Here is a 25634-nt window from a genome sequence, read left to right on the forward strand (position 1 = left end):
GACAATGCTTCGTCCTGCTTAGATACTTGGCGAATTCTCAGAAATCACGCTCATGGAAAGCCCGGATGTTGTAATGCCATTTGGCGAAGAAGGCATGCGTGCTATCAACTAACAAGTCGGGGCTGGTTGAGACTACTATTAACCAATGCCCCGCGCGGAGGCTGCCCCTCTTCAATGCTGAGATATCCGCCTCCAACCAAGGTAGAGCAGGCAGAGCGAGGAAAGGCAAAAGGTTTGAAGGCAAATCGCTTCCACGAGATTTTTGCGTCACTGATGCAACAGTAACCAAAGAACTAATCAGGCAGTTGCCGCTACTCTCGTGGATCGAGTAGGTCACATACTCTAAGTCATGATCTTGGAACCTGAAATTTTACTACATTATTAAGTCTCTCTGACTCGAGAGTATTGACGTTGTCATACCCCCAACTCCTTGAAACAGGTGTAATACCACCCAAGGGCTAATGCCTCAAAATCGTGCACCGCCAGCGATGTTACAGCCAGCTGTTGTTCCCTCAACAGCGGTCCTCATCTGAAGTCATAGCGACGCGTGGCCACTAGCAGCGTATCCCATCATTCATACATTAATTACACAACGTCGCTTTTTCTCCTCATTATCACACACTCTATCGAGGCACGTACCCCGAAAAGTCGTACATCCCAGTGTGGTCCTGCAGTCCCGAGTTCCAGTCGAGAAACTGGGGCTGCCCATCGGCGTCAATCACTGGAGCGTACATGCTCATATGGCTGGGTGATGGCCCTGATGCCGGCACCATGTTGCCATCATGGTAGCCCCAAAGTTGGGCGGCCATCTCCGGCGTCATTCCATTTGCCATTGGCATGAGTTCAGCCTGCTGGTCAAACATTGGCGGTTGCTGAAGCAATTGCTGCTGCGAAGGTGACTGCTTCTGCACTGGGGGAGAGCCTCCATGACCGAAGTCGGATGCGGGCAGCTGTTCCATCAGGGGCTGCAGCGTCCTTGGCGGAACAGAGCCTCTAAACTCCTCCGGGGTCGATGACGCCCTTCTGACTGTCCGGACACTGTCGGAGTGAGCGAGCATACCCTGCCCATCGAATACGCCTCCAGGGAAGATGGCGACAGACTGGCTATCTTCCGAACCCTCGTCAACATCTACACCTGAGTCTGGGCGAGGGACAGTGCGGGTCAAGTGACGTGGAGCCAGGAGCCGGGACGGTGATGGCTCGTTCTTTCGGTTGCTTCGGTTCGAGTAGGGCATGTTCTGCGCGTTGGCGATGCATTGCTCAATGACCTGGATGAACTGATTGCGATAGATGTTCCCGATGGTCTCCAACGCTTGTGGGGTCATGCCCTTGTTTCGCAGGCTCTCCTCAACATCTTTCAGGCTGTTCATGAATTGGTTTTGCAGCTCAAAATGCTCGATGACGGGGCAGAAGTCTAGCCGGCGTTAGCAGGGGTAGAGAGACTACTTTGGATGAAAGGACATACCGAAAGGCTGAACCCTGTAGCCATCGTCGTCGGGGAACAACAGATTCCAAATCTCTTTCCATTGCACCTCGGTGCTCATACCACTGGCTCGCTTCCTACTGAGAAGCTTCGTCATCGTAGGGCCATCGATGCCGGACTCTGGGTCATGGTCGGCAACGTCACACATTTGCTCCTTTGGTAGACGTTGGTGGTCCCTGAGCTCCTTCTTGCTGGGGAAGTCTCGGTTGCAGCGATCGCACATGAAGGACGAAGGATCGTTGCGCTTGTGTTGCTTGACGATGTGTTGCCTATCGAGCGTTAGAGAACAGTTCATGAGCTTTCCAGAGGGTGACTACTAACCTCAGCTCGGCGAATTTGGGGAAGTAAGTCATTGCACACGAGTGATGTTCCCTTACGTTGAACCTGTGCGGATTCCTCTTACGAAAGGGACAACTCAGTCGAAGGTCTCCCTCTGCCTCTCTTGGCGTTTGCCTCGCTCTCTTAAACGGCACGCTTGAGTCTCCATCATCATCCGTCAAGTCATCGCCATCATCATCACCATCTGCACGGCCGGTGTTGCCCTTCTTGCGCTTCCCGTTTTGGGACCCTCGACCTGATCCTGGTCTCCGGGCTAGGGGCAGAGAGCCGTTAGACGATGTGGATTGAGTGTGAGTCAGTTGTGTTCCGGCGGGGAATCCGTTGAATGCAAATCTTCCAATGTTCTGGATGAATCTGAAGACGAAATGGCGGAGGAAGGCCGGCGGCATGGTGACCTCTTCCAACTCCACACCGTAAGTCACTTGCAAGACATAGTCGAGGACTGCATCAGCTTCTTCATTAGAGAAGTCAATGGGTGTTGGTGTGGTCGGCTCCCATGCACGTGATAGACGATCGGAGCCGGAGTCGAAGCTCATTCTTTCATTGAGGGGCCGGGGCGGCACCCGCTCTCCGCGGGGTGACTCGGGCATTTCGTCCGGCGACGGTGGCCTATCATTGGCATAAGCATCGCATGTGGAATGGCGCCGCTCTCGCAGATCAAGATTTACCTGGGGGTGCCCGCCGTGTGAGGCATGTCATTCTGCCCGTCATCTTCCGGCTCAATAATGTCCATCCGCGGCAGTGGATCCTCCTTGTGCCCTGCGCCGATGGAATCCGGATACGCCGGAAACCTCTCGCCCATGATAGAGTCCACGAAAGTCGATCCCGAGTCGCATGATTCTCTGTAACGATGGCCGCTCGTGCCGGACCGCGACGCGAGCAATGGTGTTGGTAAGCGCTCAGGGCCATCAATGTCCGGAGTCGTGGCCCTCGTGAAGGTCGATGAGGTGGGGGACATGGGCATTGAACATGTCGTCGCTGAGTCTGGGACATGAGTCGAGCTCATAGTCGATGAGGTCGGCGACCGGTCACGAAACGTCTTCCCATAGACACCTGAGATGATCTTCAGACCCTCTGGACATTTTTGCTGTTGGTGAAGAGGTTGCGACAGGCGGAAGTGGTGTTCAAATGGTGGTGAGTGAACCACTTCCTCGATTTTGGCATGCGAGGCAAAGGTCGAATCGCGGTGACGTGGCTCCCGAGGTCGGATCGGGATCTCGACTGTGAACGACTGCTCGTCACTCATCGTGACTGCTACTCTTTATCTGGTCGGGATGTTCGCTGATTCTGAATTGCTGACGCGTCTTGAGGGAAAGCTGAGCCCAGAATGACACTTGTACCTGGTTTGCTGGGTTGGTCTTGGCATTCAGTTTTCGGTTGCCCTTGCTCAAGAATCCCTTCTCGAAACCCGTCCGTCACTTGTCGTTATTATCGCGATGAGAATAAGGTACTGAAAATGATTAACGAGAGTGATGAAAGAAGACAGAGAGGCGAATCGAATCGAGTCTTGGAATGCGACACTCGAAGAAGGGTAATTCCCCCTCGGTCATGCTGTTGCCTCCAGACTCAGCCCCCCAAACTATGCGGAGTACTTAGAATGCGAACCATCTCAGCATAACAAGGGTGGGCTCAGCTGGAGGCTGTGATTGGATCATGACGACGACCGTCGTTGGCGTAAGAAACAAGTTTCTATCATTGGACAATGCGGCCGTGACGGACGAGGATGCCTCCCCTATTTCTGGCGCGCAGCTTGCAGCAGGCCAGCATACCCCCTTTAGAAGAACTGGACTTCTGGTTTGCTCGTGGCCGGTGCCGTTCTGCTTCTCTGACAGCGGCGGGCAGGCAGAAACAATGTTTCTGCCAGTGTGGCCTGTTAGGGATGGACTCGTGATAAGTCCAGTTTTGGGTTGAGAGTCTCACGAGTCATGGTACTCCCTTAACAGCTACGAGCGAGATCAGCATGCTTCGTCTCAGGGCGCGACCCAGGCGTCCGATATATCCCAGCACTGGCACCGTCAGTGCGCCTGTCTGACTGCCAGAACTGGCAATCAGCCCTACGAGGATCGCGTCTGTCCAACATTGCGATTCCATTAATGCACGCCATCGCGACCTGGTGGATGTCGACACTCGTCTGGACCTGAGGCGTTCCAGCTTCAGTTGAGATTAGATCGACCAGGGCTCTATGGTTGCCCCGTCGCAGGCCGGCCGCCGGTCGTTCGGATTTGCCCTACCATTGGATAATGGCAACAGTTGGTCAATTGCACATGCGGAGCGCATCGTCTACTCAATGTGGGAAGCGGAGCTCACGTCGACAAGATGCTAACTTGGCCTCCTTCGAGCCTCACTGGTGTTCGAGTGTAGGATTTCCTGGAGGCAAATGAGCCTCAAAAATCCCTTATTGTGTTATGTATAAGAGTGGAATGTTCAAGTGAAGGTCATGGGGAAGCAATTGAGTCAACTTTGGTCAATGAAACTGCAAGCAATAGGAAGCCTCACCCCAGCCAACTTTCGACAAGTCTCAACCTCTCAACCACCAAAGCCAACTGCATCGTGACCAAAACAGGGCCCGCACTCTTGTTTCGAAAATTGGGCGACTGCTACCCCAGACTCGATCCGAACCGAGCGCAAATCTTAAAACTCTCGAGGAAAACAGTCTACCGAATATGTCACACTCTAAAGCCAGCTCAAGCCAGAGCCTAGCAGAGTATCCCACCGGGTATGATAGAGATCAATTTTCTGCCTTTGAGTAGCCGCACTGACGATACAATATCGACAGATCTTCCCGTGCCGCTCCCTATAGTGTCGATCGCTACATGGTCGAGTCATCTTCCTGGACACAATTGAGCCAAAGAACCGGTACTCCCCGCACGACTTACAACGACCTCATGCAATCAGACCTCGACAACCTATTACAACAAGCTAAGCAACGGTCACGAACAACCTCGAATTGAGGAATGAGTCAAGGAACTTAATTGATTGTACTATACTGTATTACTATTTGCTCACATGGTCGCCCCGGTGAGCATCTTAATCATGATGCACATAATGGCATGGAGGATCCGAGGACAACCATTTCAGCGCTGGCGCAAATGGTACATAATGAAGACATTTAGACGTTGGACGTAGTGTGGACTACGCTCTACAGATTGAGTGTCACAACGGTACGGGATCGCAACGGGAAATCTTGATACATGGCAAGACGATAGAATTGTCTTGACTGGTGAGATGGCTGGCCACCTCACCCGGGTATGTAGACTGCCATTTGCAGAATTATATACGATGAAAGCATATGTGCTGTTGACCAAAGGTCAAATATATACGATGAAGACTCAAAGGAAGTTATGGTTCACGCATCTCAACCCCATCCATGATGCAATGCGCACTCTGCTGTGCCTCGATCAAGAACAAGAGGGCACTGGCATCTGAAGTGAGACAGCATACATTCATTTACTGGAAGAGCTCGACGGTGTCGAAGATCTGTTACATGAGTTAGCACAAATAGTCATAATTCAAAAGAACGGTGTCCAGTAAGAACTTACGACGCTGGGGCTCAGGTAAGTGTCACCACTGCTGCCAGAGATGACATTGATGGTGATGGTGTTGGCTCCAGAAACGAGGGTGCCGGCAGGGATGCTGACGTCGTAGACCTCGCCGAGACCGCGGTAAGCACCACGAGTAACGCCACGGGAGTCGATCTTGGTGGGCGCAGCAGGGGCCGGGCCTGTCCAGCTGTTCACCTTGGCCTGGGGACGGCCACTGGCAAAGGCAAGGGTGGTGGCGATGCGGAGGGTAGCAGCGCCAGGGGCGGAGGCGAGGTTGAACTTGATGGTGACGGGGTTGTTGACGGCGGTGAAGATGGCCATGGGGAAGTCGCCGACGGCAGAAGTTCCGACAGTGTAGGTGAGGGGACCCCAGCTGCTCATGCGGCTGTCAGAGGGGTGCATGCGGAGCTGCTTGTCGGCGTTGCGGAAGCCGGTAGGCTGGCCGTCGTACTCGCCAATCTTCCAGAGGGTAGTGCGGGCGGCAAGGGTGCTGGCGATGTTGGCAGTGGTGGTCTTGCCGGCGGAGACGGTGACGGAGCTGGTAGCAACCTTGAACTCAGTCTGGTAGAGGACCATGGTGTAGGTGCCGGGCTTCATCAGGGGGGAGGTGAAGGCGCCGGTGGACGAGGCGTAGGTCCAGTACTGGGCGTTGGCGTTGTACCAGTGAACGACACGCTGGAAGCTGCTGCCGGTGATGCCGGAAGCAGTGCCGGAGACGGTGCCACGGCCGGAGGCAGCAACGTAACCCTTGAGGCTGAGCTCGCTGAAGAAGTCGTAGTTGAAGTCGGTGTTCTTGGGGATGCCGGAGCGGGAGAAGGACTGGACGTAAGGACCGTGCAGACCCATGCGGTAGGCCTCGGTCTGGGCGTGGTTGCTGTTCATGTAGTTGTACAGGTTGGTGGAGTCACCGGCGTTGTTGGTGTTGATGTCGCGGAAGAAGGGGCCGCCGGAGGACAGCTCGAAGCCGGTTTTGGGCTCGACGGAAACGCAGACGTGGATCTCCTCGGGGCTGGTGCCGTAGACACAGCGGACCTTGTCATCGATGAAGCGCTCGCTGGAGTAGAACTTGGATCGGGTCTGGCCGCTGACAACGAAAACATCGGAGCCCTCGACGGTGGAGCTGGAGCCGGCGGTGGTGGAAACGACGCCGAAGGGGTATTCGCTGGGGAGGGTGTCCTTGTTCAGACGCGAGATCCAGCGGAGCTCGCCAATGTCGGGCTCGGCGGTGATGTAGGTGGCCATGTAGATGTTGGCCTCGCCCTCCTTGACAATGAGGTAGTGCGTAAGAGTCGAGGTGGTGCAGGTCACCTTGATGACCTTGCCGGTGCTGGCCGTGATAGTGGTGGCCTCGACGGTGGCAGTTCCGAGACCAGAGCTGATGTGGCTGCCCTTGCTGGCATACTGGAGCTCATTGCCGCGGTACTTGATAGAGTTGATATCGCAGCTGGACTTTGAAACTTGGAAGACGAGGGTGTTGGATGAGCCGGCATCGACAACGAAGTTGCTGCCCGAGGTGGTGACGCCGAAGGCGGCCAAAGCAGAGGAGGCGAAGGAAAGGATGGTGAAGAAGAAAACCTGAAGAGTGTTGAACGCCATTTTGGCTGTAAAGGGGCTGCCCTTGCCTGGCGAACTAGAGAGAGTGAGAGGACGAAGTTGGAACGAGGTCAAACGGCAACAGAACAAGAGAGCCTCTTCGTAAGTTTCTAGAATCAGGGTGATCGACTTTGTTATAAAGTCAAGAGCATCTCGTCGGGACTTGGCACTTGGCACCCGACCAGCGCACATCTTGGGAGGCCAGGACAATTCCTCGCCATACTCAGCGCTGAAGGCCCCTTGACCTCTTTCGCGGGATTCCAACTTCCAAGGGCGGGCATCCGCCGGAGAGGTTACCTCTTGCATGGGACCGTGATAAATTGCAACAGCTTGTTGATTGGCGGAATGATTGTTTCACGGGCCGGCGACAAGGGCTTCCTCGCCATGGCTGCGCGAGATAGATCACGAAGGGTGAGGCGGAAAGGGTGTGGAACAGGGCTCGAGGTACCAGGGATTGCCCAAGTCCCGCTCCGGACGGGTGGAGGAACAGCAGGGAAAGGGCATGATTGATGGGAATTCGGGACGACTTGGCAGGAACCCGCTGCAGCCGTGTGCCGTAGGATTTACATAAGAACGTTGTCTCTGATCTTTGCTCGATTGGATGGCGGATCTGGAAATAAGCATTCGAGGTTGCAGTGGCATTTGCAACTATGAAGTAATAGCTGCTCGCCCTCGCAATAATCTCAGTCATATTTATTGTCAAGATGAGGGGATGACCAGTTGAGGAGATGAAGGGTCGACGATGAAATTGGTCCGCTGGACAAAAGGAGATATTGCCGGGGGCCGTCCGCTGCAAGATGCCCGAGTAAGCCGGGGACGAGGAAGAATGTTCAGACGAACAGCAGCCCTGTTGCCATTGACATGAGAACAAAAGACCAGACGAACCAGCAGCGGGCGAGGCGCTGCAAGTCCCGGAATCTCGGGGCATTCTACGGTCTACCCCAGATTTGCACCGGCACAACGTGCAGCTAGACTGTTGACTCGGTGCTGCAGAGACGATAGATGAAATGCGGAGACTTGACCTCGGGTTATGATTGCTGCTCAGGTTTGAGCAATTTTGAGTTTTGTAGACATGTACATAGTCGCATGAAGCTTAAAAGATTGACGAGGCGACAGACCGGCATGGAAGCTCGTATTTGAGGTGCAAAGAAGCGCAATCCATGCTTGGTTCATGAGTTTGTTGATTTTAAGATTTTTCAACGTACGGATATGGATACTCTGCACCCATCTCGCCTTCGCAAGGTTCCGACGGCGACAGTGAGCAGAATTACACAGTGAGCCATATGAAACTAGACGGGGACTCCTTCTTCCTCAGTCTCGGGTACAATGCCCTGGATCCGTAGTAAACGTTGTTTCCTATTAGTCAACGTTCAACAGAGTCGGTATCCTTCCTCCGTACGAATACTCGGTAGAGCGAAGTCCAATATCCGCTTTTTCGTCCGGGGTTCTCAGGAGAGAGCTAATCGACAAAGTGGACATCGTGGGTTGAAAATCGCCGTGTCGACGCAAGGACCTCTTGGCTCTGTTCGGAAGGTGGGCAGCAGTGGTCCCATGGAGTTCAAGATGAATCGGGCATGGAAGTCGGAGTATTTGGGGGGCTCAACGAAGTTGACAAACTCCCCGGTCCAGCCATCGTCATCTTCACAGGGTGGGCAGACAAAAGGAGGGCAGAAATGAGATGAACGGACGAGGAACACGGCTGAAAAGGGGAAAAGGGGAGTTGCTCCAAGAGTTCCAGTACGCCTGCAGGGGAGCCAAGGGCCCACTGCCGAGCCTCCGTGCTCATCTGACATCACGTGGAGACAAGGGTTGATGGGGAGATACGTACCCTTGGCGAACTAGGGTTTCCGCTAAGCTTAATTCGTCTAAATGTTTGTGGAGCTCCTATCAGATCCACCAAATCGCATATCGCATCATCTGAGCCACTTTATTCAACAGCCCTTCGCTTCTTTGGGACTAGCCTCTTCACTTAGCCGAGTACGTACCTTACCTGACTGTCTTCAGCCAAGGACTCAACGTTCCGCTCATCGGCTTTTTCCCGACAGGAAGACAACCCACAAACTCATCCACCAACCCTTTGCAATCTCACTTGCATCGCGACATTCATAAGCATCAAAGATGCCAGCCTTTACCACCTGATGATCCTGACTCAAGCCGGGCCTGCTCGGTGAGACGGTGAGACCAAGGTGCTTCGGCTGGGTCGGGGCTCCTCAGAAACTTTATCAGATATTAATCCCCGGTCTAGCGACAATTTTCGTATTCGTATGGATAGATTCGCTCCATAGTAGGGTTAGTGAGCCTTCCTTCTTTTTCTATTCGGAAATTGTACTCCGTAGGTAGTCTCGGTCACCCACTCTTCCAAACCCACACCACCTTCCCTCTCGACAAAAGCTTGTCATTACACTTAGTGCCTCGGTCCGAAATCGTGGTTGATGGCCCCTTCAAATATTGGAAAATTGTAATGTGAGGACTAAGAAATGTCTACTTGGAGCTATCTAGACTGCGTGAGCACGTTATCTTTTTTCCCCACCAAATAACACTTCCGTGGATCTTTCTTGTTGACTTGGGTGCACTGGCTTCGTCTGCCCAATAAGTGGGAACGTCTTGGGAATTGGTCAGTATCATGCGTTGCATCCTTATTATCAAAGAGTGAAGCCGCGCATCAACATTGCACAAGGTGTGAGTATTGGACAGCTTGGTAACTGTCGGAACGGGCAAGGCTGATAAGGAACAATGGGCAGGTATCGTGGGCTGGCTGGCGCCTGCCCTGGGCGAAGTGGGACAACCGGCTTAGTCATCACGGCCGGTTAAGGTGGGGCAACCACCCAGGCCGTCCCCACCTACTTCGATCGGCCCCTGCCCACAATGTAAATAGGAAGAAGAACAACAACAGCAATTATCACGGACATCGACGTGATTGTTGCCGAAGATACACCCTCATGAGGAAATGTATCACGCCTGTGATACCAAGAGTAACCTACACGTGTTATTGCGGCCTCTCCTGTCTTTGGGATCATTTTTGAGATTGTGATTAGCCTTGCGCGAAGCTACCGGCTCCGACTCAGCGTCTATCGTTCTACACATCCCGGATATTATGCCAAAGCCCATTTGGTTCGAGGTCTGACACGGCTTCAGGATGCAGAGCGTCCGCACATTCCTGTCGCCACCTCTAACGCCAAGAGGATAGCCTCACACAAGTCGTGTGGTGAAAACCAGTGTAATTGTTCCTCGGGCAAATACATCTAGCCTCCTCGCCCGGATCTCATCTGTTTTTGGCCGTTTTGACCTTTGGTTTCCGTACAACAAGCACAGTTAACTGCCCTCAACGTCCTCGGCAAAAACATCGCAGTATTTCTCGATTGGCATCTCGCCAGGTAGCAAAGATCAACTCTACTGCTCGTCCCCCACCGTAAACCGCCTATAACAAGTAGTTTCAGGAATTGATGCGTCATGCCAGTCGATCGACAGGAGTAAGACTGCGTAATGTTGTGCCAAGCGAACGCAGTGAGACCGGTCCTGAACACGATGTTGCATGTCTAGATGCTTTCGTTGACTTATTCAAACTCTTCCCCGCGGAAAGGGACGTAAATTCTGTTGAATGGTGAGCGGCGTTCAAAGTAGACAAAAGGCATCCCCGGCGCATCATTCCGTGTTCATTAATTCACAGGTCCATGGACCAACACGTCGCGAATTCCTCCAACGAGTATGCGTGACCTGACTGTCTCTACTCTCTAATACAATGATCTTGAGAGCATGCCTGAATCATATATAATGGAACTAGTCCGCAATGAAATACGACGAAATGGAAGCTAGCCATGATTGTGACAAATCCACAGAAGTGCCGACCTACCCATGTCGAAGACCCAAACACAAGCTAATCTCACTTATTGACTCTTCGGGGTCCTGGAACCTAGGGCTAGGCATAGGCCTATTGGACTATTGTGCTAGTGGCCTGTAATTGAGGGGTTGAAATGGACTTGCGGGAGCTAGCATGGCTGTGGAAGTTTGTTCCTCTCCCAGTTGGCTCGAATCCCAGGTTTTGCTGAACTTCAATGCCGCTCTGCCGGTCAGGCAATGACGTCTGGTCGAGTGATTTGAATGCCTAGTACCAACAGCATGCAGTACGAACGCCTCCGGAATGTAGAATTGGGTGATGTCTTGCAAATGGATGAGTTTGGAGGGTGGCCTAACGAAAGCGGGTCAAGGAATGCAAGATTAGGTTGCCGTGACATTACTGATAGAAAGGAGATTGTTGGATTCACAGGTGGAAAAGGAAAATACTCGAGTATCGTGGGTAGCAACGATCACCGACTGTAGTGGTGATATTGCTTGTTCTTGTTGTTCTTGAGTGGAAGTCTAACCAGGTGCCAGCGGCGGCAGGAAGTCTGGGGTATACCACCCTCGTGTGGCTGAGCCACACGGACCACCGTGGCTGGAACGGACCGCGGCAGCAACCTCCTGCTGCCTAATGTAGGCCTATTCCAACAGAGATGTTGTGCAATTCAAGGGATTTAACCACTGCCCCTGGAGTCAAGACCTATCTTGCACAAGTCGGGACGCAATTTGTCCGCCCAAGTTGAATGTTCCTCCGCCTCCCGCCTGGCTAGATAGCATTTTGCTGATCAACTGAGGGAACAGGTACCGGCAACGAACTGATCCAAAGGTCAGCTCAACCCTGATGGAGAACATGTAAACTCTGATGGGACGTGTTCGTCAGATCATTGCCTTTGTTGACATGCCACGTAGGGATCCTAGTAACGTGGAACACTGGGTAAGACAACGGTCTGGCGGCTTCCTTGACGCTCCCGGCCCTCGGAATCCGGATCGTTGGCTTAGACTATCCGGACACCTAGAATCCGGAGCTTTAGCGGCTTCAGCCATCCAATGAGAAAAGACCTAATTCCGTGGATGTAAGCTGCTATCCCGACGTGGACATTGTTTCCCCCGGATCTGGGCTGGCCCGGCGCTAGTGCCTGGCAGTCTACTAGCTCTAAACTTTTGGTCGCAGCTAGTGCCAAGGCTTGATGAGACCATCATTTCTGGTGTCATTTGACTGACATTCTTTCAGAGGCAATTGATAGGAACGGCAGCTATGCTACCGATGGATGACGATGAGGGAAGTCGGCTGTCCTTCAACTTTGCTCACTTCGCACTTATAAGCTGAGCATCGCTCTTCATTGTTACAACCTCGATTCATTCGCCAAGTTGTTTCCGATATTTCACACCAGCCAGTCAATAATCAGGCCGTATCATCCAGTCACCATGTACTGCAAAAACATCGCACTCGCTCTGGCTGTGGCCACAGGCGTCATTGCCCAGCGCCCTACCGACACTCCTATCTGCGACTACTACACAACGGCGCTGTTGAAGAACAACACTGGCGCAAACCAATACACGCTGCTCACGCTCTTGGTTAATACTGTTGTTATTGGAAACTGTAAGACACGCCGTATTGCTTCCCGAAGGCAACCACCACTGACACAGTTCAACTAGACACAATGCCGAACGTCGGTATCAAGGTCGATGGTATCCTGGCACCTGGCATGTACAACGGTAACGAGGTCAACCTACTCCCTTACTTCAACGGGGACTTGGCTTCATCAAACCGAGGTGGCAGTTCCGGCGTGTCAGTCAACTTCCTGGATGGCGGCGGTGCTGCGCCTCTGATGAAGAACATGCCCGCCAACGATGATACATCCAAGCAATAGTGAGTTCATCCCACTCAAGTCTAGTAATGAACACAACCAAAGCTAACATTACTATTCACCCAGCTTCCTCTTGACTCACCTGTACCAATTCTTCGGTGCCCTCCTTGGCTGTTCTGAATACGGCATGACAGGCTTCCCCAAGTACAGCGGCTTTGCTTCCATGTACGAGGTACACAAGTTCATGGACTTGGACGAGAACGAGCTGGGTTACTTCATCACCCAGGTTGCCATGGCTGCTGCCTCTTTTGGTGTCGCTCAGGACGACCTCAAGGCAGTCGGTATGGCTTTGAACCAACTCTTCGGCATGCGCTGCAGCCAGCCTGCCACCGCCATACCGGAGCAGGGCCCTCAGCTGCAGGCCATCTGCATCGAAGATAGCTGCCCCATCTCTACCAACTCTACCTGCGCCAGCTACCAGCCCGCCATGGCCCCGAAGAATGCAACTGCGACGGGAGGCATGAATGCCACCATGACTGCAACCATGACGGGAGCCACTATGACCTCAACAATGACTCCAAGCACGGTTCCAACGGCAGGTGCCGATGTTCAGGGCGTCAGCTTGGCTCTCATCGCCGGGCTGCTGGCCTGCCTCATTTGAGGTAAATAACCACAGGGAGGATCAAACCTCAGGAAAGGATGAATGTAGTGGGAAATGAGGAGACCAGTAGATACCAATGAGAGAATACGACAGGATTTTGTCTTCGCTTATCTAATTGATCTAATTTTGAAACTTGCACATCTCAGGCTGAAAACTACCCTCGATCAGGATATCCTGTAGGCGTTATAGTACGGCCTTGATTTGCGAATGCGACATTGACGTCGTGTGGCTATGCTTGCGTATGTCAGCCCCAGATTCTATTACCTCCATACCAGCACTTGTATTCACGCCTATGCCATATCTTAATGATCTGTCCCACTCTCACAGACATCCGAAGTTTGTCAACATAGGCAATGAGTGACTTTTCCCTGCATCAGTAGTGGTGAAGTGGAAGGGCCATATTAGTGTACCAGTAGGAATTCATGAGATGGCTGTGAATACTTTAAGGTGTTGATATGGAGGCTGCAGAGGAGCGCATCACCGAAGGTTCTCTGATCATCTTGTTAGTAAGGTAGCCGACATTATGGGTACTTATATGCCCAAAAGGCATCCTTACAGTGCATAATCTCCTCCTATTGTGTACTGTCCCAATCATGCTGCAACAAATGATGGCAGGGGCCACGCAGTCCAACGTATGACGCGAAGAGTTCCACTGATGATTGATCATGGCGAGTGCGCAACATTCCGAAGGTCGTGAATGATGTTTCGTGATTCAGTGGAAGCATGGTTGCAGGAATGCCCGCCAAAATAGAACCAGTATATGATTCTAGAGACATACCACGACACCCAGCATTCCCCAGCTTGACCTGCAGCCGTAAGACAACAGCAAAGGACTGTCACTTCAGTTTATATTTCAGTGGCCGGAGATCGCCTGCTGATAATCGCACTTCAAAGATAGAATCATTGATTCTCATTGCTACCGTTTCAAGCGCATGGAGGCCAGGGGTGCAAAAAAGCCTGTAGAACACTTCCCCTCTGAACAATCGAGACTCGGCTTTGAGTGAAGGCAAGGATAAAGTACGATTTCAGCCACGTGATGTACCTTGGACTTGTCTAGGCCTGTCCATATTTGAACACTCTCCTTTGACATGGCAAACATTACATGTACCACCCAACTTATGCCGTGTTGCTTTTCCCGAAGGAATCGACCAGGATTAGTCAACGAGTTAAGAAAAAAATCTCCTCACGCGGCATGTGGTATACCCGCTGGTTTCCAACAGCCAGCAGCAGACAGAGGCACACATGTAATCAATCTCCGCCTGTGTACAAAGCAGTCATCTTACCCTGTTTAATTGAATGCGTGTTGAAAGGTACATATTCAGGAAGCATTCCAGTCATTCGTGTGGCTGCAGTCACATCCTTGAAACAGACAGAAAGAAATGCTACCGCAGGCACCTGAGAATGACGCAAACATTGCCTAAAGCCACGGTTGTGACAAATCTATTCATCAGCATAGGCAAAATTGGGCAACCTGCATAAGGTATTAATGGATCAAATGCAATGTTCTTCACACAAAGGTCATGATACCAAAAGTCACCAACTTGAGGTTGCACCCATTTGGTAGAACGGGTTCATTCCATGTCAATGTCGCATGGCGCCAGCCACAACGATGCTGTCTGAACAAAAGAAAATCGGGTAGACAGAAGAACCGTTCATGCGGTGGTGGATGGTGATCTCGGTATGGTTGTCAACTGCTGGCCTATCTTGTAGGTGTTGGTGTTTCGCTTCGGGATGAGAGATGAAATATTAGTATAAAAGGGATGGTTCGGCATCCCAACATGGAGAATTTTGTAATACAATTCACCCTCAGAGCCAAATCAAAGTACATTCTGATCTATCATCACAAGAGCTTTAGTTTCAACTCGCAAATACGATTTCCATCATGTCCGCTAAAGGCCCAAGACAAGACAGCACCCAGGGTGGCGGTGGTGGCGACGATGGCAAAGACCCAAAACGCCCTGACAACAATACAAAGCTACCTGCTGATGCTCCTGACTTTCTGGCTGGTTTCAAAATTGCGCCGCAGCGAATGGAGGAAGAACAAGAGGCAAACGAAAAACAACCAAATGGTTGCAGGATAAAGACGACCAGCCGCTGGACTTGGGCTACACTTTTGATTCCAAGCGGCCTCCCCTAAGCAGAGATGTCGGAAGCGATGATGCAAGCGGAACCGAGAAAGGCTCTTCCCCTTCTACCAAAGACCGCAAGGACGAACCAGACAAAGCAGGCAATAAGAGAAGCCTCGGTACTTTGGCCAAGAACGGGGCGGACAAAGCAGGCGGCAAGTGATCTCCCTCTGCCTCGTCTCAGTCTCAGTGAGAAGAGCAGCACTGGGTAGAATGGTGGCGTAAACAAACCCTTTCTCAAAGGGCCAAAGTGCCAACAAGAACGTCTATTGCATCAATACATTTTGATGGCCCCTTTTGTAGACGGGTTGTCAAGTACTGAGAGTCGCGTCATGGCATAGAGAGACTAAAGTTTAGTTGTCGCTAACAAATAAAACTGGCAACTAACGCAATGCACTGAGTCTGCTGTGAATAATTGACGAGAATTGGCTCAAGCTCTGGAGTTATCTTGGTAGCATCCTCCTCATCAGTATATGCGAAAGGGACATGTGCCCATTTCAACAAGCGTGGGTAATCGTTCTACATCGGCTGGGGTAAATGACGAAATATCACTTATTAGTCACTGCCACATAATTACTTTGCACTGAGTTTCATAACCCTGACTACAGTGACAAAGTCGGCGTTCAGGACAAGTAATCTTATCCCATCTTTGTGAGTTACGTTGCTTGGTGAAAGATGGGTTGGTCTGGCTCCTTGTGTGAGACAATAAAGCAGGAAGAGAGATGACAACTCCGCATTTGATTGGCCCACCTGCCTTTTGGTTGAAGTCTAAAAAGCTACAAGTTGGTCAGTATTCTGGTGCTTCCCAGTTCCTCACAGAAAAAAATACCGTTCATGGCCACCTCGGCAAGATAATTCAAGAAAAAAATGAAGCAACGTTCCCTGGCCAAACCCACATGTTTGTGACACACACAGATGCCTATTAGTTCGATTGAACCTAAGATCCCCGCTTGTCGTCCCCGCTTTCGCCCGTGGGGCGCTTCCTAGGTTGACTTCTCACGAAGCTGAACAATAAGGACCGCTGGCGCAACGGTAGCGCGTTCGACTCCAGCTCAGGCTCATCGAAAGGTTATCCGTTCAAATCGGGTGTGGTTCAATGCCATAGGCCTTCCTGGACAATTGTGAAGCTATTCGCAACGTCCTGGCATGATATTTTTGTGTTTGGGTGGTGTTAGGACGATTTTTGTCTTGGGACGGCAAAGAGCACAAACGCGTGCGCTCTTGCCATTGGAAATTAAAGGTGGGTCTAGAATAACAGCCTGTCACACCTGGCAGCCGGCAGCCCCCCTAGTTTTCCGGGAAATCGCAAAAAATCAACCTTAGAAGCCCAACATTTTCCTAGAGGTGTTTGGGTTGCTGAGGCTCAACTAGCAACACGCCCCACTTGTCAAAACGGTATGGAATGCAGCTCAGGCGATTTATTATGCGCTCTGAAGTTGTGTAGGTTTCATACGACACAAAGTGGTGGCATTATTTGCCATGACGTGGAGGCTCCAGCGATGAGCATACCATGCCATTGTCGCTTACAAGATGGGCCCCAGAAACTCTTGCTTCCCTTTTTCAACGCGACGCATTTCTCTAATCATTAAACATCAAGATGTATAGGGTGATCAATAAATAAATAGAGTGGTCAGAATGATTGGAGCTAAGTTGTGATGATCCCAAACTCAATGGTACAAACCCTCCTTCCGCTCAGCCCTGATAAACGCCAACCCTGGCAACCCAAGAAATTACAATGTCATAACTCATCCTCATTCCTCTCCTACCCTCTGCCTAAATCAATGAGTGAGCTTCTTAGCTTCCTTCTCGTCGTCATACGCAAGCCCGGAATAATCAGGAAGCTGCCAGCCCGGCACATCATCTGATTGGAGTCGCTGGAGAATCTTGTCGATTCTCAAAGTTGACACCAACCACAAGATCGTGTAGAGAATGGAAATAACCCACGCCTTGTTGGGATAGATCCAGGACGGCTTGAACCCAATGTCTTGAACTTCCTTCATGAGCTCTAAAATCTCCTTGTTGTATGACTCGAGGGCGGCAGGAATACCGTCGGCCGCCTTTCCTGAAGACCCCGAGCAGTGTTTTGAAATCTCTCCAGCGAGCACATAGGCACCGATGAACGCGCATGTTGTGCCACGGCCGGTCAAGACACTGGGTGCGTATCCCGCATCTCCAAGAAGGGCCACGCGGTTCTTGTAGCACTTGCCCATGCGTATCTGGCCAATTTCGACACAGTAAAAGTCGTTGGAGACACCATCTTCGTTGAGCGCATCGCAAAAGCGGTCTGCTTGCCATCTTGCGTCCTTGAAGAGCTCTGACCAAACCTGCTTCTGTCGCACAAGATCGCGGCTCCTCTCCGTTTCGATAAGAAGCTTCTCCATCTCCTTGTCTGGCGGACACACGGCGAGATATGCCTGAGTCGTTTCAGGGTTGTCGTTTCTGGAAAAAAGCACCCGCTTCTTGGGACACACACAGACCGTGGCGTAGTTGTCATCCGTCTTCCACTTCGGGACAGTGTAAAAGGCCATATGCACGCCAAGAGGATAGAACGGGTCCTTCTCGCCGGGGCTAAGCATGAGTCGTCTCGTCTTGGATCCCTGACCATCGGCTCCGACAAGTAGGTCGAATGTGTCCGTGGTTCCGTCTGACAGGTGGACCGTCACCGAGTCTGCATCCTGTTCGAACGACTCAATCTTGACACCAAAAATGTACTTGACCCCAAGTGCTGTCGTCTTGTCGAAGAGGAGCCGGACCAGATCGCCGCGCATGATCTCAAATTCCGATGTGAAGCCCTGCTTGCCAACACCGGACTTGTTTGCTTCAAATGTTGCCTGCGTCTTCCCTTTGCCGTTGACGAATCTGACGCCAGCTTCATTGACAACTTTTTCGCGAACGAGACCTTCGAGTCCCATGCGACGCACAACAGTAACTCCTTGGCCTCGAAGGTCGATTTGTTGGCCCTGAACGCGAAGAGAAGGGGATCGCTCGAGGATGGTTACATCGTGGCCGAGCTTCGCCAACCAAAACGCAAGGGCCGGCCCCCCAATGCCTCCACCTGAGATGAGAACTTTGAGGGAAGACATGTGATTGGGAATGATGCGTTGAACAATAAGTTGGCGTATTGGTAAGAGCAATTGGAAACTATGTTGCTTGGTAAAGCGTTATTCCATTAGCCAGGCCTGCTGGGTGATGAAGGGTATCTATAGCGTAGCAAATGAATTGAAACGTTGTGATCGATACGCGTCGCGATGTACACGGCCTTGCCATCTCGATGGGCGCGACAATTCGGCGATGGGTGTGGCTCGCAAGCCGACATCCATTTCGGGCTTTACGAGAGCGCTGTGGCATTTGTGACGTCAAGACTAAGAGCCGATTCCCGTGTGGCGGTGGTCGCACCAGCCAGCCTTTGGCTTCCATTGGTTGCTCCGAGTCAAGCGAACCGCTTATGAGCATGAGGAGAATTAGCTATGAAACACTTCGGACTATTCAAGAAATCACCGGTTCGGTCCTCTTAAGCCCTTCGGCCTTCGGACAGCTGAAAGGCTCACTAACCGCAACGGTCCTACCGTACTGCTGCGTATTCTCTGATGCTAGTGATCAAGGGCGGGCTATAGTTGTCTCATTCGGCCTAATACAGTATTGTACGACCGCTCCCACGCTCCGTACCTGTGAACATGACAAGACATAATACCCTGTCGGTCTTGGGCAGGCCGACAAGATCTGTAGAAGCAGGGGGGCTTGCTGAAGTTTGTCATTGGCCCACAAAATAGTCATTAGATGGTGATGAACAACCAAAGCCGACGATGACCTTCTCGTGGGTCACACCAACAACATGAAAGTATTGCGTTACAAGATTTTTGCATAATCAAAGTAAAGAAAAAGCTTGTGAAGTCTTGGTAGGAGATTGGCCCATGAAGGCAAACTTGATTTTGTGCTTTCAATTCATGCCATAGGCGTAATCTACGACACAGGCCATAAGTCTCGTCTCAGTGGGAAGATGATGTGCCTGGATTCCCGAAATTCTAAACAGACGGCACCGATTCTTGTTGCAGCTCTTTAGAAGGTCCCGCAGCGCAACAATAGAGCGTTTGAGTCTCGCTGAAAATACTCAAAAACTTCATCGAAAGATGTCCTGGCTACGCCGTCTGGGGGATACTACTCAGTCTTAGCAGGGGGCGTTGGCAGTACTACCGCACTATTAAGACCACAACAACCATCACTACTACCATGTTTATGATGAGGCATGAAGAAAATGTTGGGCAGCGATTATCAGGTAGGGGGTCAATGGGATGTATTGATGAGTATGAAGAACGAGTGGCTATGGGAATATCCCGACTATCTATATAGTGAGTGGAAGACTCTTTATACTGGCATATCCTTGGCAAACTTAGTCATGCTTGTGTAAGACCATATTGTTTCATAGGCATAGTGTGACAATCGTTGTAACGAGTGTACTGGGATGGGCCTGACAGAAAATAAGCAGACAAGGCCGGAAGGTTGCAGTGACGCTTACACTTTATTCATGACCTATGAGTACATTCTGCGACCATATGAGTTGTCTGTTGTGTCAACCTGTTACCTCTCTCACCTATGGACGCACAATTCTTACGGCCACGGCTAGATCGTCAATTACCTAAGATCTTGTGATAAACAGTAGGTCAATTAGTTTCTAGGGATAAGAAGAGGTTCAGCAAGTTGTAGAGCTGGCTGGCAATGGTACACAGTCAACATAGCCGGGATGCAGAGCCAGGTGCTTGACGCCACGCTTCTTCGAAGCAGGCGAGGGTCAGCCTTTTCCCCTAACGAACATTTGTTTGGCTTTCTTTTGGTAGTTTTGTTGTCGTGGAGATTCCGAAGAAAGTGAGAAGTATCAGTGTAGTGAATGCTTGTAGATAATAGCCGGTGAAGAGTCCAAAGTCAGCGCTTGGCTTGACTTATTGTTAATAATAGTTAATGATATACTCGCTGTCAGTATAGTAAAGTTGTCTGAACTCATGTTGCTTCCGAAACGTAACCCAGTATCTATGCTAGGTATTCCGTTCAACCATGAAATATCCTCATAACTCTAAAGAACGCAGTTTCTTCGCCCAAGGAATGGGTAGATGGAAGTATATGGACAAAACCTCAGAGCGCAGGATGATCACTGATCAGTTACTGAAGGAGACAGGCTCACGCCCTCGAAACATTCCAATATCGAATAACCATCTCATGATATGTTTCCTCTATTGAGCATCGAGAAAAGCCGAAAACAACGTAGGTGATGCCGGTGTAATTTGAGGAAGAGAGATGTGGAAGGCGGAAAGCCAAGGCGAGAGTAATGAGATGCTGTGGTAAGGAATGTGGAACTTTGATAACGACAGCTTAGACTCTTCTGACTTCAGATACGGATCAGAAATAACGCCACGACCGATGTTTCCAGTCATCTTCCAATAGCAATTCCGCATGCCCAGCGAGACGGATCGAAGCGGGAAGCTTCTCAGCTCGACTTTCCACATAAGGTAAGCATGCATGCATGTGACACTGGCTCGGCAAGTGATGTCTTTTGTCACAAATCACGGCACACGACAATGGTGGAGTGGATTCAAGGTGCTTTTATTAACTATCAAGTGAACGGTCAAAGGGATAAGCGCATATACTGAGCGAATGTAAGGCCCGCGTGAACATTGAGGGCAAGTTATAACCATAGCATGAGCTCCATGGCCAGCTTAGCAGCGATTTCGTATGGCGTTTCGGCGGCAGACTCGACGTAGTTGACGGCTGAGTCGGTGAATTGAACCTCTTCAGGGACAATGATGTCCTTGCTGCGATCAGCGCGGTCATCGGCATCCCCTTCAACATCAAGAAGGGCTGCGAAGGTTTGCTCAGCATCAGCATCGTCAAGTTCGAATTCCCGGTCAAAGTCAGCGGTATCCAAGTCCACGACATTGTCGTTGAGGTTATTATCAGCGTGAGACTCGACAAGACCTCTTTTGAACATAGTTGCTTGACCTAGAAGTTCCACCTTTTGTATGACACGTCCAGCTTGTGTCTGCTGCTTTTGATAGAGCGATATTATCTCTGTGCGCAGGACGAGGAACGCCTTGCGACGAAGCACACGATCGCGGTTCTTCTTTTCTTCTCTGGTCAACAGAGCATATCGGGAATTGGTGCGTATGTATTGCCGGAAGAGGGCATTCAACTCTGGTCCATACGTCTCGAGGATTCTCCTAGCAGGAAGTTTGTCTAGCGGGACCCCAGACGTGTTCTCAAGTTGCGAGAACTCCTTAGCCTTGCTGCTCCTGGCCTCTTCACCAAGGGCGATGTCGGACGCATCGGTCAAGGGAGTACGGTCGATGAAGAAGCGCTCGAGGATCAGCGAATCTGGTTCATGCGACATGAGCATTTGAGCGTGATCATCCCCAAGAGCTTTGACATATGTCGCTGCGGTGAGGCAACGGATATTGTAGAACGTCAGCTGTCCTGGCCATCCCATCCGCTCTCCGTGAAGTTCAATCCACTTGGTCAGAGAAGCGGCCGGCATGGGACTATGGTCGTCATTGAACCCCGAGCCATCCGCACTCCCCACAAGAAGAACAGGCTTATGGAGGAATTCGGCCTTGATAGGGATTCGGTCCAGCTCAGAATCGAAAAGCTCGTCGATTGTCGAAAGCCCGTTAAACACTCCCCGTCGAAGGCCAATTACTAGCAGAAGGTGCGGAGCTGAGAGTGCCAAATTGGCCTGCTGCTGGGGGGAGCTGATGCGGAAGTTCATTATCTGCTTCTGATCTTCACTTTCGGTGTCTTTGTCCCCGTTGTCCTTGAGGTTGCGGATGGTCACACGAAAAGTCCACATCCCCTTCTGTTGCCCGCGGGAGAGATGGCAATCTTCCCAGGCCAAGAAGGGCAATTCATCGATGGCCTTGCCAGTCTTGACCATTTCGTCAGCTGAGGGGCCTAAGGAGTCTGGGGGTAGAGCGCAAGCCCTTCCAAGGCAGATGGCGAAATGATGTTGTTCTGAAAGCTCGATGCTCACTGTCTCTCGGATGTCCATGTCGATGAGCTGACGGATGTCATCTAGACCGATGTGGATCTGGTCGCTTGGTCCAGAGTTGAGCCGGACGGGCTTCTTCTCGATTGCCAGTGTGTGTAGCACCTCCGTCATTTGGTTGAAAACATGGCGTACCGAAGGCGGCCCGATGTCACGCCCGCCATACTTCGGGGTGACCCAAAATTGAAAGGCCTCACGGTACTGAATGAGTGTCGAGTAAGAAACCAGACTGTGCGTATTGTAGCTGGGAATCTTGGATTCGGCAACAAAGGAGAGATAATGGCGAAAGAGTCGCCATAGGGCATCGAAGCTGTCAGGCTGCTCGTCTTCCAATGGCGATGGGAAGCAGAGCTCATCTAATTCCTTCTGGCCGATACCATCTGGCACTTTTTTGAACACGCGAACAAACGCGCGGTAGTCCTCAAGGATTCGGTCTTGTCGCTTCTGGGTTAAGACGCTCGCTTGACTGAAGCCTATTGAAGAAATGCCGGCTTCTCTCGCGTCCTGCATCAGCCGGTCGAACTCGTTCACACCGTCTGTATCTGAGACTGTGGTGCGCAGGCGCTTGATCCAGGCTGCCTGGCTTTCGCCTCTCTCTCAGCGTCGTCCTGGGGCGGCATCCATGTTTGGTTGATGTGATCCGAAGAACTGTTAGACGAGAAGAATTGGATAAGATCGTATTTTACTCACCGGGGATGACCCCAGCCCGAATGCTGCTTCCGCGAGAAGTTGTTTTGAGAGATGGAAGAGAGGGGAGGAGGTCAAGGCGAAACGAAGGGAAAAATTGTGATGGAAGATGGGGAGACTGGTAACCGAGGAGCTAACAGGCAAAGACGGCAGGTAAGAAGGACTCAAATAGTCAATATGAGCACCTTCCGTGGCAGAAGCGATATGTATTACCTCCGTTTGTTGTGTATTCATATTGCACCTACGACGTGGTATACACTTTCGAATCGTTGTGTTCTTGAAGATTTCTCACGCTTCGTGGATGCTTTTTGGCAACGGAGCTACACTAACTCATTTCAAGAGAAAACCCCATCCACCTACTGGAGATATCCTCTCGCCTTGAATGCCCGTTCAAGGATGGCACGAATGACAATCTCTTTCCTAAAGTTATACTCCATCACAGTCTCACCCAGCGAGTTACTCACGCCCGCGGCCTCCATCTTGGTCTTCGCATACAGATCCCGGTCATCGTCATGTTCAATCAACCAATCCTTCATGATGAGATGCCTTGCCAACTCCGCGGTGCCGACCTTGAAGACATGCAAGTTGCAGGAGTACGGCTTGTGCATGGCGAAGAAGCGATGTTCGTTCCACTCAGGCTCGCGTATCAGGAACTGGAACCCCGCCTTCTCAAGTGCTGGCGCGTAGGCGGCCTCATCCGTCGGATTCTCAACGGCGAGGTCAACGTCGATGACGTCCTTGGCGGGGAGATTGGGCACCGATGTTGAGCCGACATGGCTTATGCTGACGGCTACAGGGCCGATAGCGTTTTCTATGAGAGACTTGATCTCTTGGAACTGCTGTGGCCACTCGGGGTTTGGGGGCTCGACGGAGAGCGGAGGCTCGGATGTTCGCTTTGCGATGCGTTGGATGATTGAGGGATCAAATTCATAGTGTTTGACAATTTCTTCAATTGGGCAAGACATTGTAATGTCTGATTGAATTATTGGTGACAGATGTAAGATAGCGCGCTGGATTAAAATGGCGCATGTATGCTGTAGAATCTGATTTCTAGATTGAATCTATCTGGGGATGTGTCCCAAGTGCTGATATGAAGTACTTTAATATAGTCTAAATCGTCGCCAACCAATGTGTGTTTCAGGGACGGCGTGAGTCATTCGGCGATGGCGTGGCTTGCATCGGATGTACCTGCAGCATCTGACCCCAAGTCCTTTCAACTTACATGATGTTACCTGCCATGAGGGCCGAAGTATCTAAGGATCCTCCAGGTCGACAAACCGGTACGCCCATAAAGCGCACCAGATAAAGGTGATGCCGCACAAAAAGAAGCTGACGAGGTAGAACACGGCAGCCTGGTTCGGTCAGTGATGTTCATGATCAAGAGCGGACAGAGAGAGCAAACCTTGCTTGCCCCAACCCATCCCTGGCCGTCATACAACGGCGCGCAAACATAAACCGTCAACCCGCCGAGGAAGCAAATGGCCGAGTAGGCCATCAACATCATTGGCGCCTGCCACGTGAATATCATGTTCCACCGAACCTCTACAAACGGCATTTCTTTTGGGATCCATCCTCCCTTCTTCTTGATCTTGATGGCACGGATCTGCGGGATGGGCGGCACCTCCTCGAGGGGTGAGTGCATGGGCTCGACGGCCCTGCTGCGACGGATGTAGAGGATCATGGCGAGGTCCTTATCGACGTTGCGCGGTGTTGGAGATCGGTGAAGCGTCTGAAAGATGAACTGCTCCGAAGCAGCGAGGAGGATAGCGAAGAGCGAGAAGGAAATGCTCGCGTGCCAAAAGGCTGGGCTAAGCCAGTGCAGTGAGTCGGGAGGCGGCCAGGAAAAGCAGCCGATGACGGCGGCTGAGATCAAGGTGCTCTGCAAGGGGTGAGTATAGAATCGAGCAAAGTGAAGGTATCGGAGACGTACAGCAACCTGGACGAGTTGAAACTCACTCAACTTTCTATCCCGCCATCGCCTCAATTGTGCCGATATCTCCTCATCGGATTCACGATCTTCGACGGCCCTAGCGATGGCTAATATTGGCAGTAAGGTGTTTTGCTGATAAAATCGGTTGTATGGAAGGGTCAAAATATCGGTGGCAATGTGTGCAATCTTGCTGCTCAGAGTCACAGCAATAATCTAGACGGCGTCAGTCCGAAAGAATCACCTTGCACGAAACAGGAGTGAAGTGAACCGTACTGCAATTCTGAGACCACGGTCGCTCTTGGGCACGCCTGGCGCATTGCCCGGTCCCCTTTCCGAATCCATCTCTGTGTACGTATCTGGGTTATGATATTCATCTCTGCTATAGGGACCGAGCGACTTTATAAAGGTGGTATCTACGGTGTGCAGTAACCAGGCAGCTGGCTGGCAGGCCATGTGCGATATTTACACAAAGCAACGGATGACTGGCCGTCTTCTCGTGACCGCGCTGTTCCCCCACACCAACAGGTGATGTTTCCCCTCAAAGACTCCAAGTCACCATGTCTTAGGTTAGCACCCTCGCGACCAGCGACCGACGGTCAGC

At 51.4% G+C, this 25634-nt stretch overlaps 6 protein-coding genes and 1 non-coding gene across 7 annotated transcripts; 2 read left to right on the forward strand and 5 right to left on the reverse strand.

The window, feature by feature from the left end:
• Positions 1-350: 350 nt before the first annotated feature.
• BDP81DRAFT_410058 (uncharacterized protein) lies at positions 351-3354 on the reverse strand. Its single transcript, XM_060589100.1, has 4 exons — positions 2491-3354; positions 1805-2431; positions 1466-1752; positions 351-1414 (listed from the first exon to the last, which is right to left on the reverse strand). Exons 1-4 carry the CDS (start codon positions 3066-3068, stop codon positions 624-626), a joined length of 2283 nt encoding a protein of 760 aa, XP_060440134.1. The 5' UTR covers positions 3069-3354; the 3' UTR covers positions 351-623.
• A 1915-nt stretch (positions 3355-5269) lies between these two features.
• BDP81DRAFT_398670 (rhamnogalacturonase) lies at positions 5270-6960 on the reverse strand (the record flags this gene model as incomplete). The annotated part of the gene is made up of 2 exons (XM_060588490.1): positions 5270-5299; positions 5362-6960. The coding sequence occupies 2 exons, from the start codon at positions 6958-6960 to the stop codon at positions 5270-5272; spliced, it is 1629 nt and encodes a 542-aa protein (XP_060440135.1).
• A 5259-nt stretch (positions 6961-12219) lies between these two features.
• Positions 12220-13263, forward strand: BDP81DRAFT_330474 (uncharacterized protein; the record flags this gene model as incomplete). Its single annotated transcript, XM_060585402.1, has 3 exons — positions 12220-12394; positions 12451-12664; positions 12729-13263. 3 exons carry the CDS (start codon positions 12220-12222, stop codon positions 13261-13263), a joined length of 924 nt encoding a protein of 307 aa, XP_060440136.1.
• A 3141-nt stretch (positions 13264-16404) lies between these two features.
• BDP81DRAFT_t303 lies at positions 16405-16485 on the forward strand. Its single transcript has one exon. It is a non-coding gene; the product is annotated as a tRNA-Trp (tRNA).
• Positions 16486-16857: 372 nt separating this feature from the next.
• On the reverse strand, positions 16858-18654 carry BDP81DRAFT_437993 (oxidoreductase). Its single transcript, XM_060591279.1, has one exon. The coding sequence runs from the start codon at positions 18470-18472 to the stop codon at positions 17168-17170; it is 1305 nt and encodes a 434-aa protein (XP_060440137.1). The 5' UTR covers positions 18473-18654; the 3' UTR covers positions 16858-17167.
• A 4578-nt stretch (positions 18655-23232) lies between these two features.
• BDP81DRAFT_111744 (grpb/dephospho-CoA kinase) lies at positions 23233-24199 on the reverse strand. Its single transcript, XM_060581487.1, has one exon. The coding sequence runs from the start codon at positions 24066-24068 to the stop codon at positions 23460-23462; it is 609 nt and encodes a 202-aa protein (XP_060440138.1). The 5' UTR covers positions 24069-24199; the 3' UTR covers positions 23233-23459.
• A 157-nt stretch (positions 24200-24356) lies between these two features.
• On the reverse strand, positions 24357-25375 carry BDP81DRAFT_330615 (uncharacterized protein; the record flags this gene model as incomplete). The annotated part of the gene is made up of 4 exons (XM_060585419.1): positions 24357-24455; positions 24506-24982; positions 25034-25246; positions 25307-25375. The coding sequence occupies 4 exons, from the start codon at positions 25373-25375 to the stop codon at positions 24357-24359; spliced, it is 858 nt and encodes a 285-aa protein (XP_060440139.1).
• Between the last annotated feature and the right edge of the window lie 259 nt (positions 25376-25634).

This window comes from Colletotrichum phormii (genome assembly GCF_030913505.1).
Source record: "Colletotrichum phormii strain CBS 102054 chromosome Unknown BDP81scaffold_25, whole genome shotgun sequence".
Lineage (NCBI taxonomy): Eukaryota > Fungi > Ascomycota > Sordariomycetes > Glomerellales > Glomerellaceae > Colletotrichum > Colletotrichum phormii.

Coding starts and splice junctions, on each gene's coding strand:
- BDP81DRAFT_410058 (XM_060589100.1), bottom strand. CDS start 3,068: ATGAGTGACGAGCAGTCGTTCACAGTCGAGATCCCGATCCGACCTCGG. Junction 1,753..1,804: donor CCCAAATTCGCCGAGCTGAG/GTTAGTAGTCAC, acceptor AACGCTCGATAG/GCAACACATCGTCAAGCAAC. Junction 1,415..1,465: donor CTACAGGGTTCAGCCTTTCG/GTATGTCCTTTC, acceptor AACGCCGGCTAG/ACTTCTGCCCCGTCATCGAG.
- BDP81DRAFT_437993 (XM_060591279.1), bottom strand. CDS start 18,472: ATGTCTTCCCTCAAAGTTCTCATCTCAGGTGGAGGCATTGGGGGGCCG.
- BDP81DRAFT_111744 (XM_060581487.1), bottom strand. CDS start 24,068: ATGTCTTGCCCAATTGAAGAAATTGTCAAACACTATGAATTTGATCCC.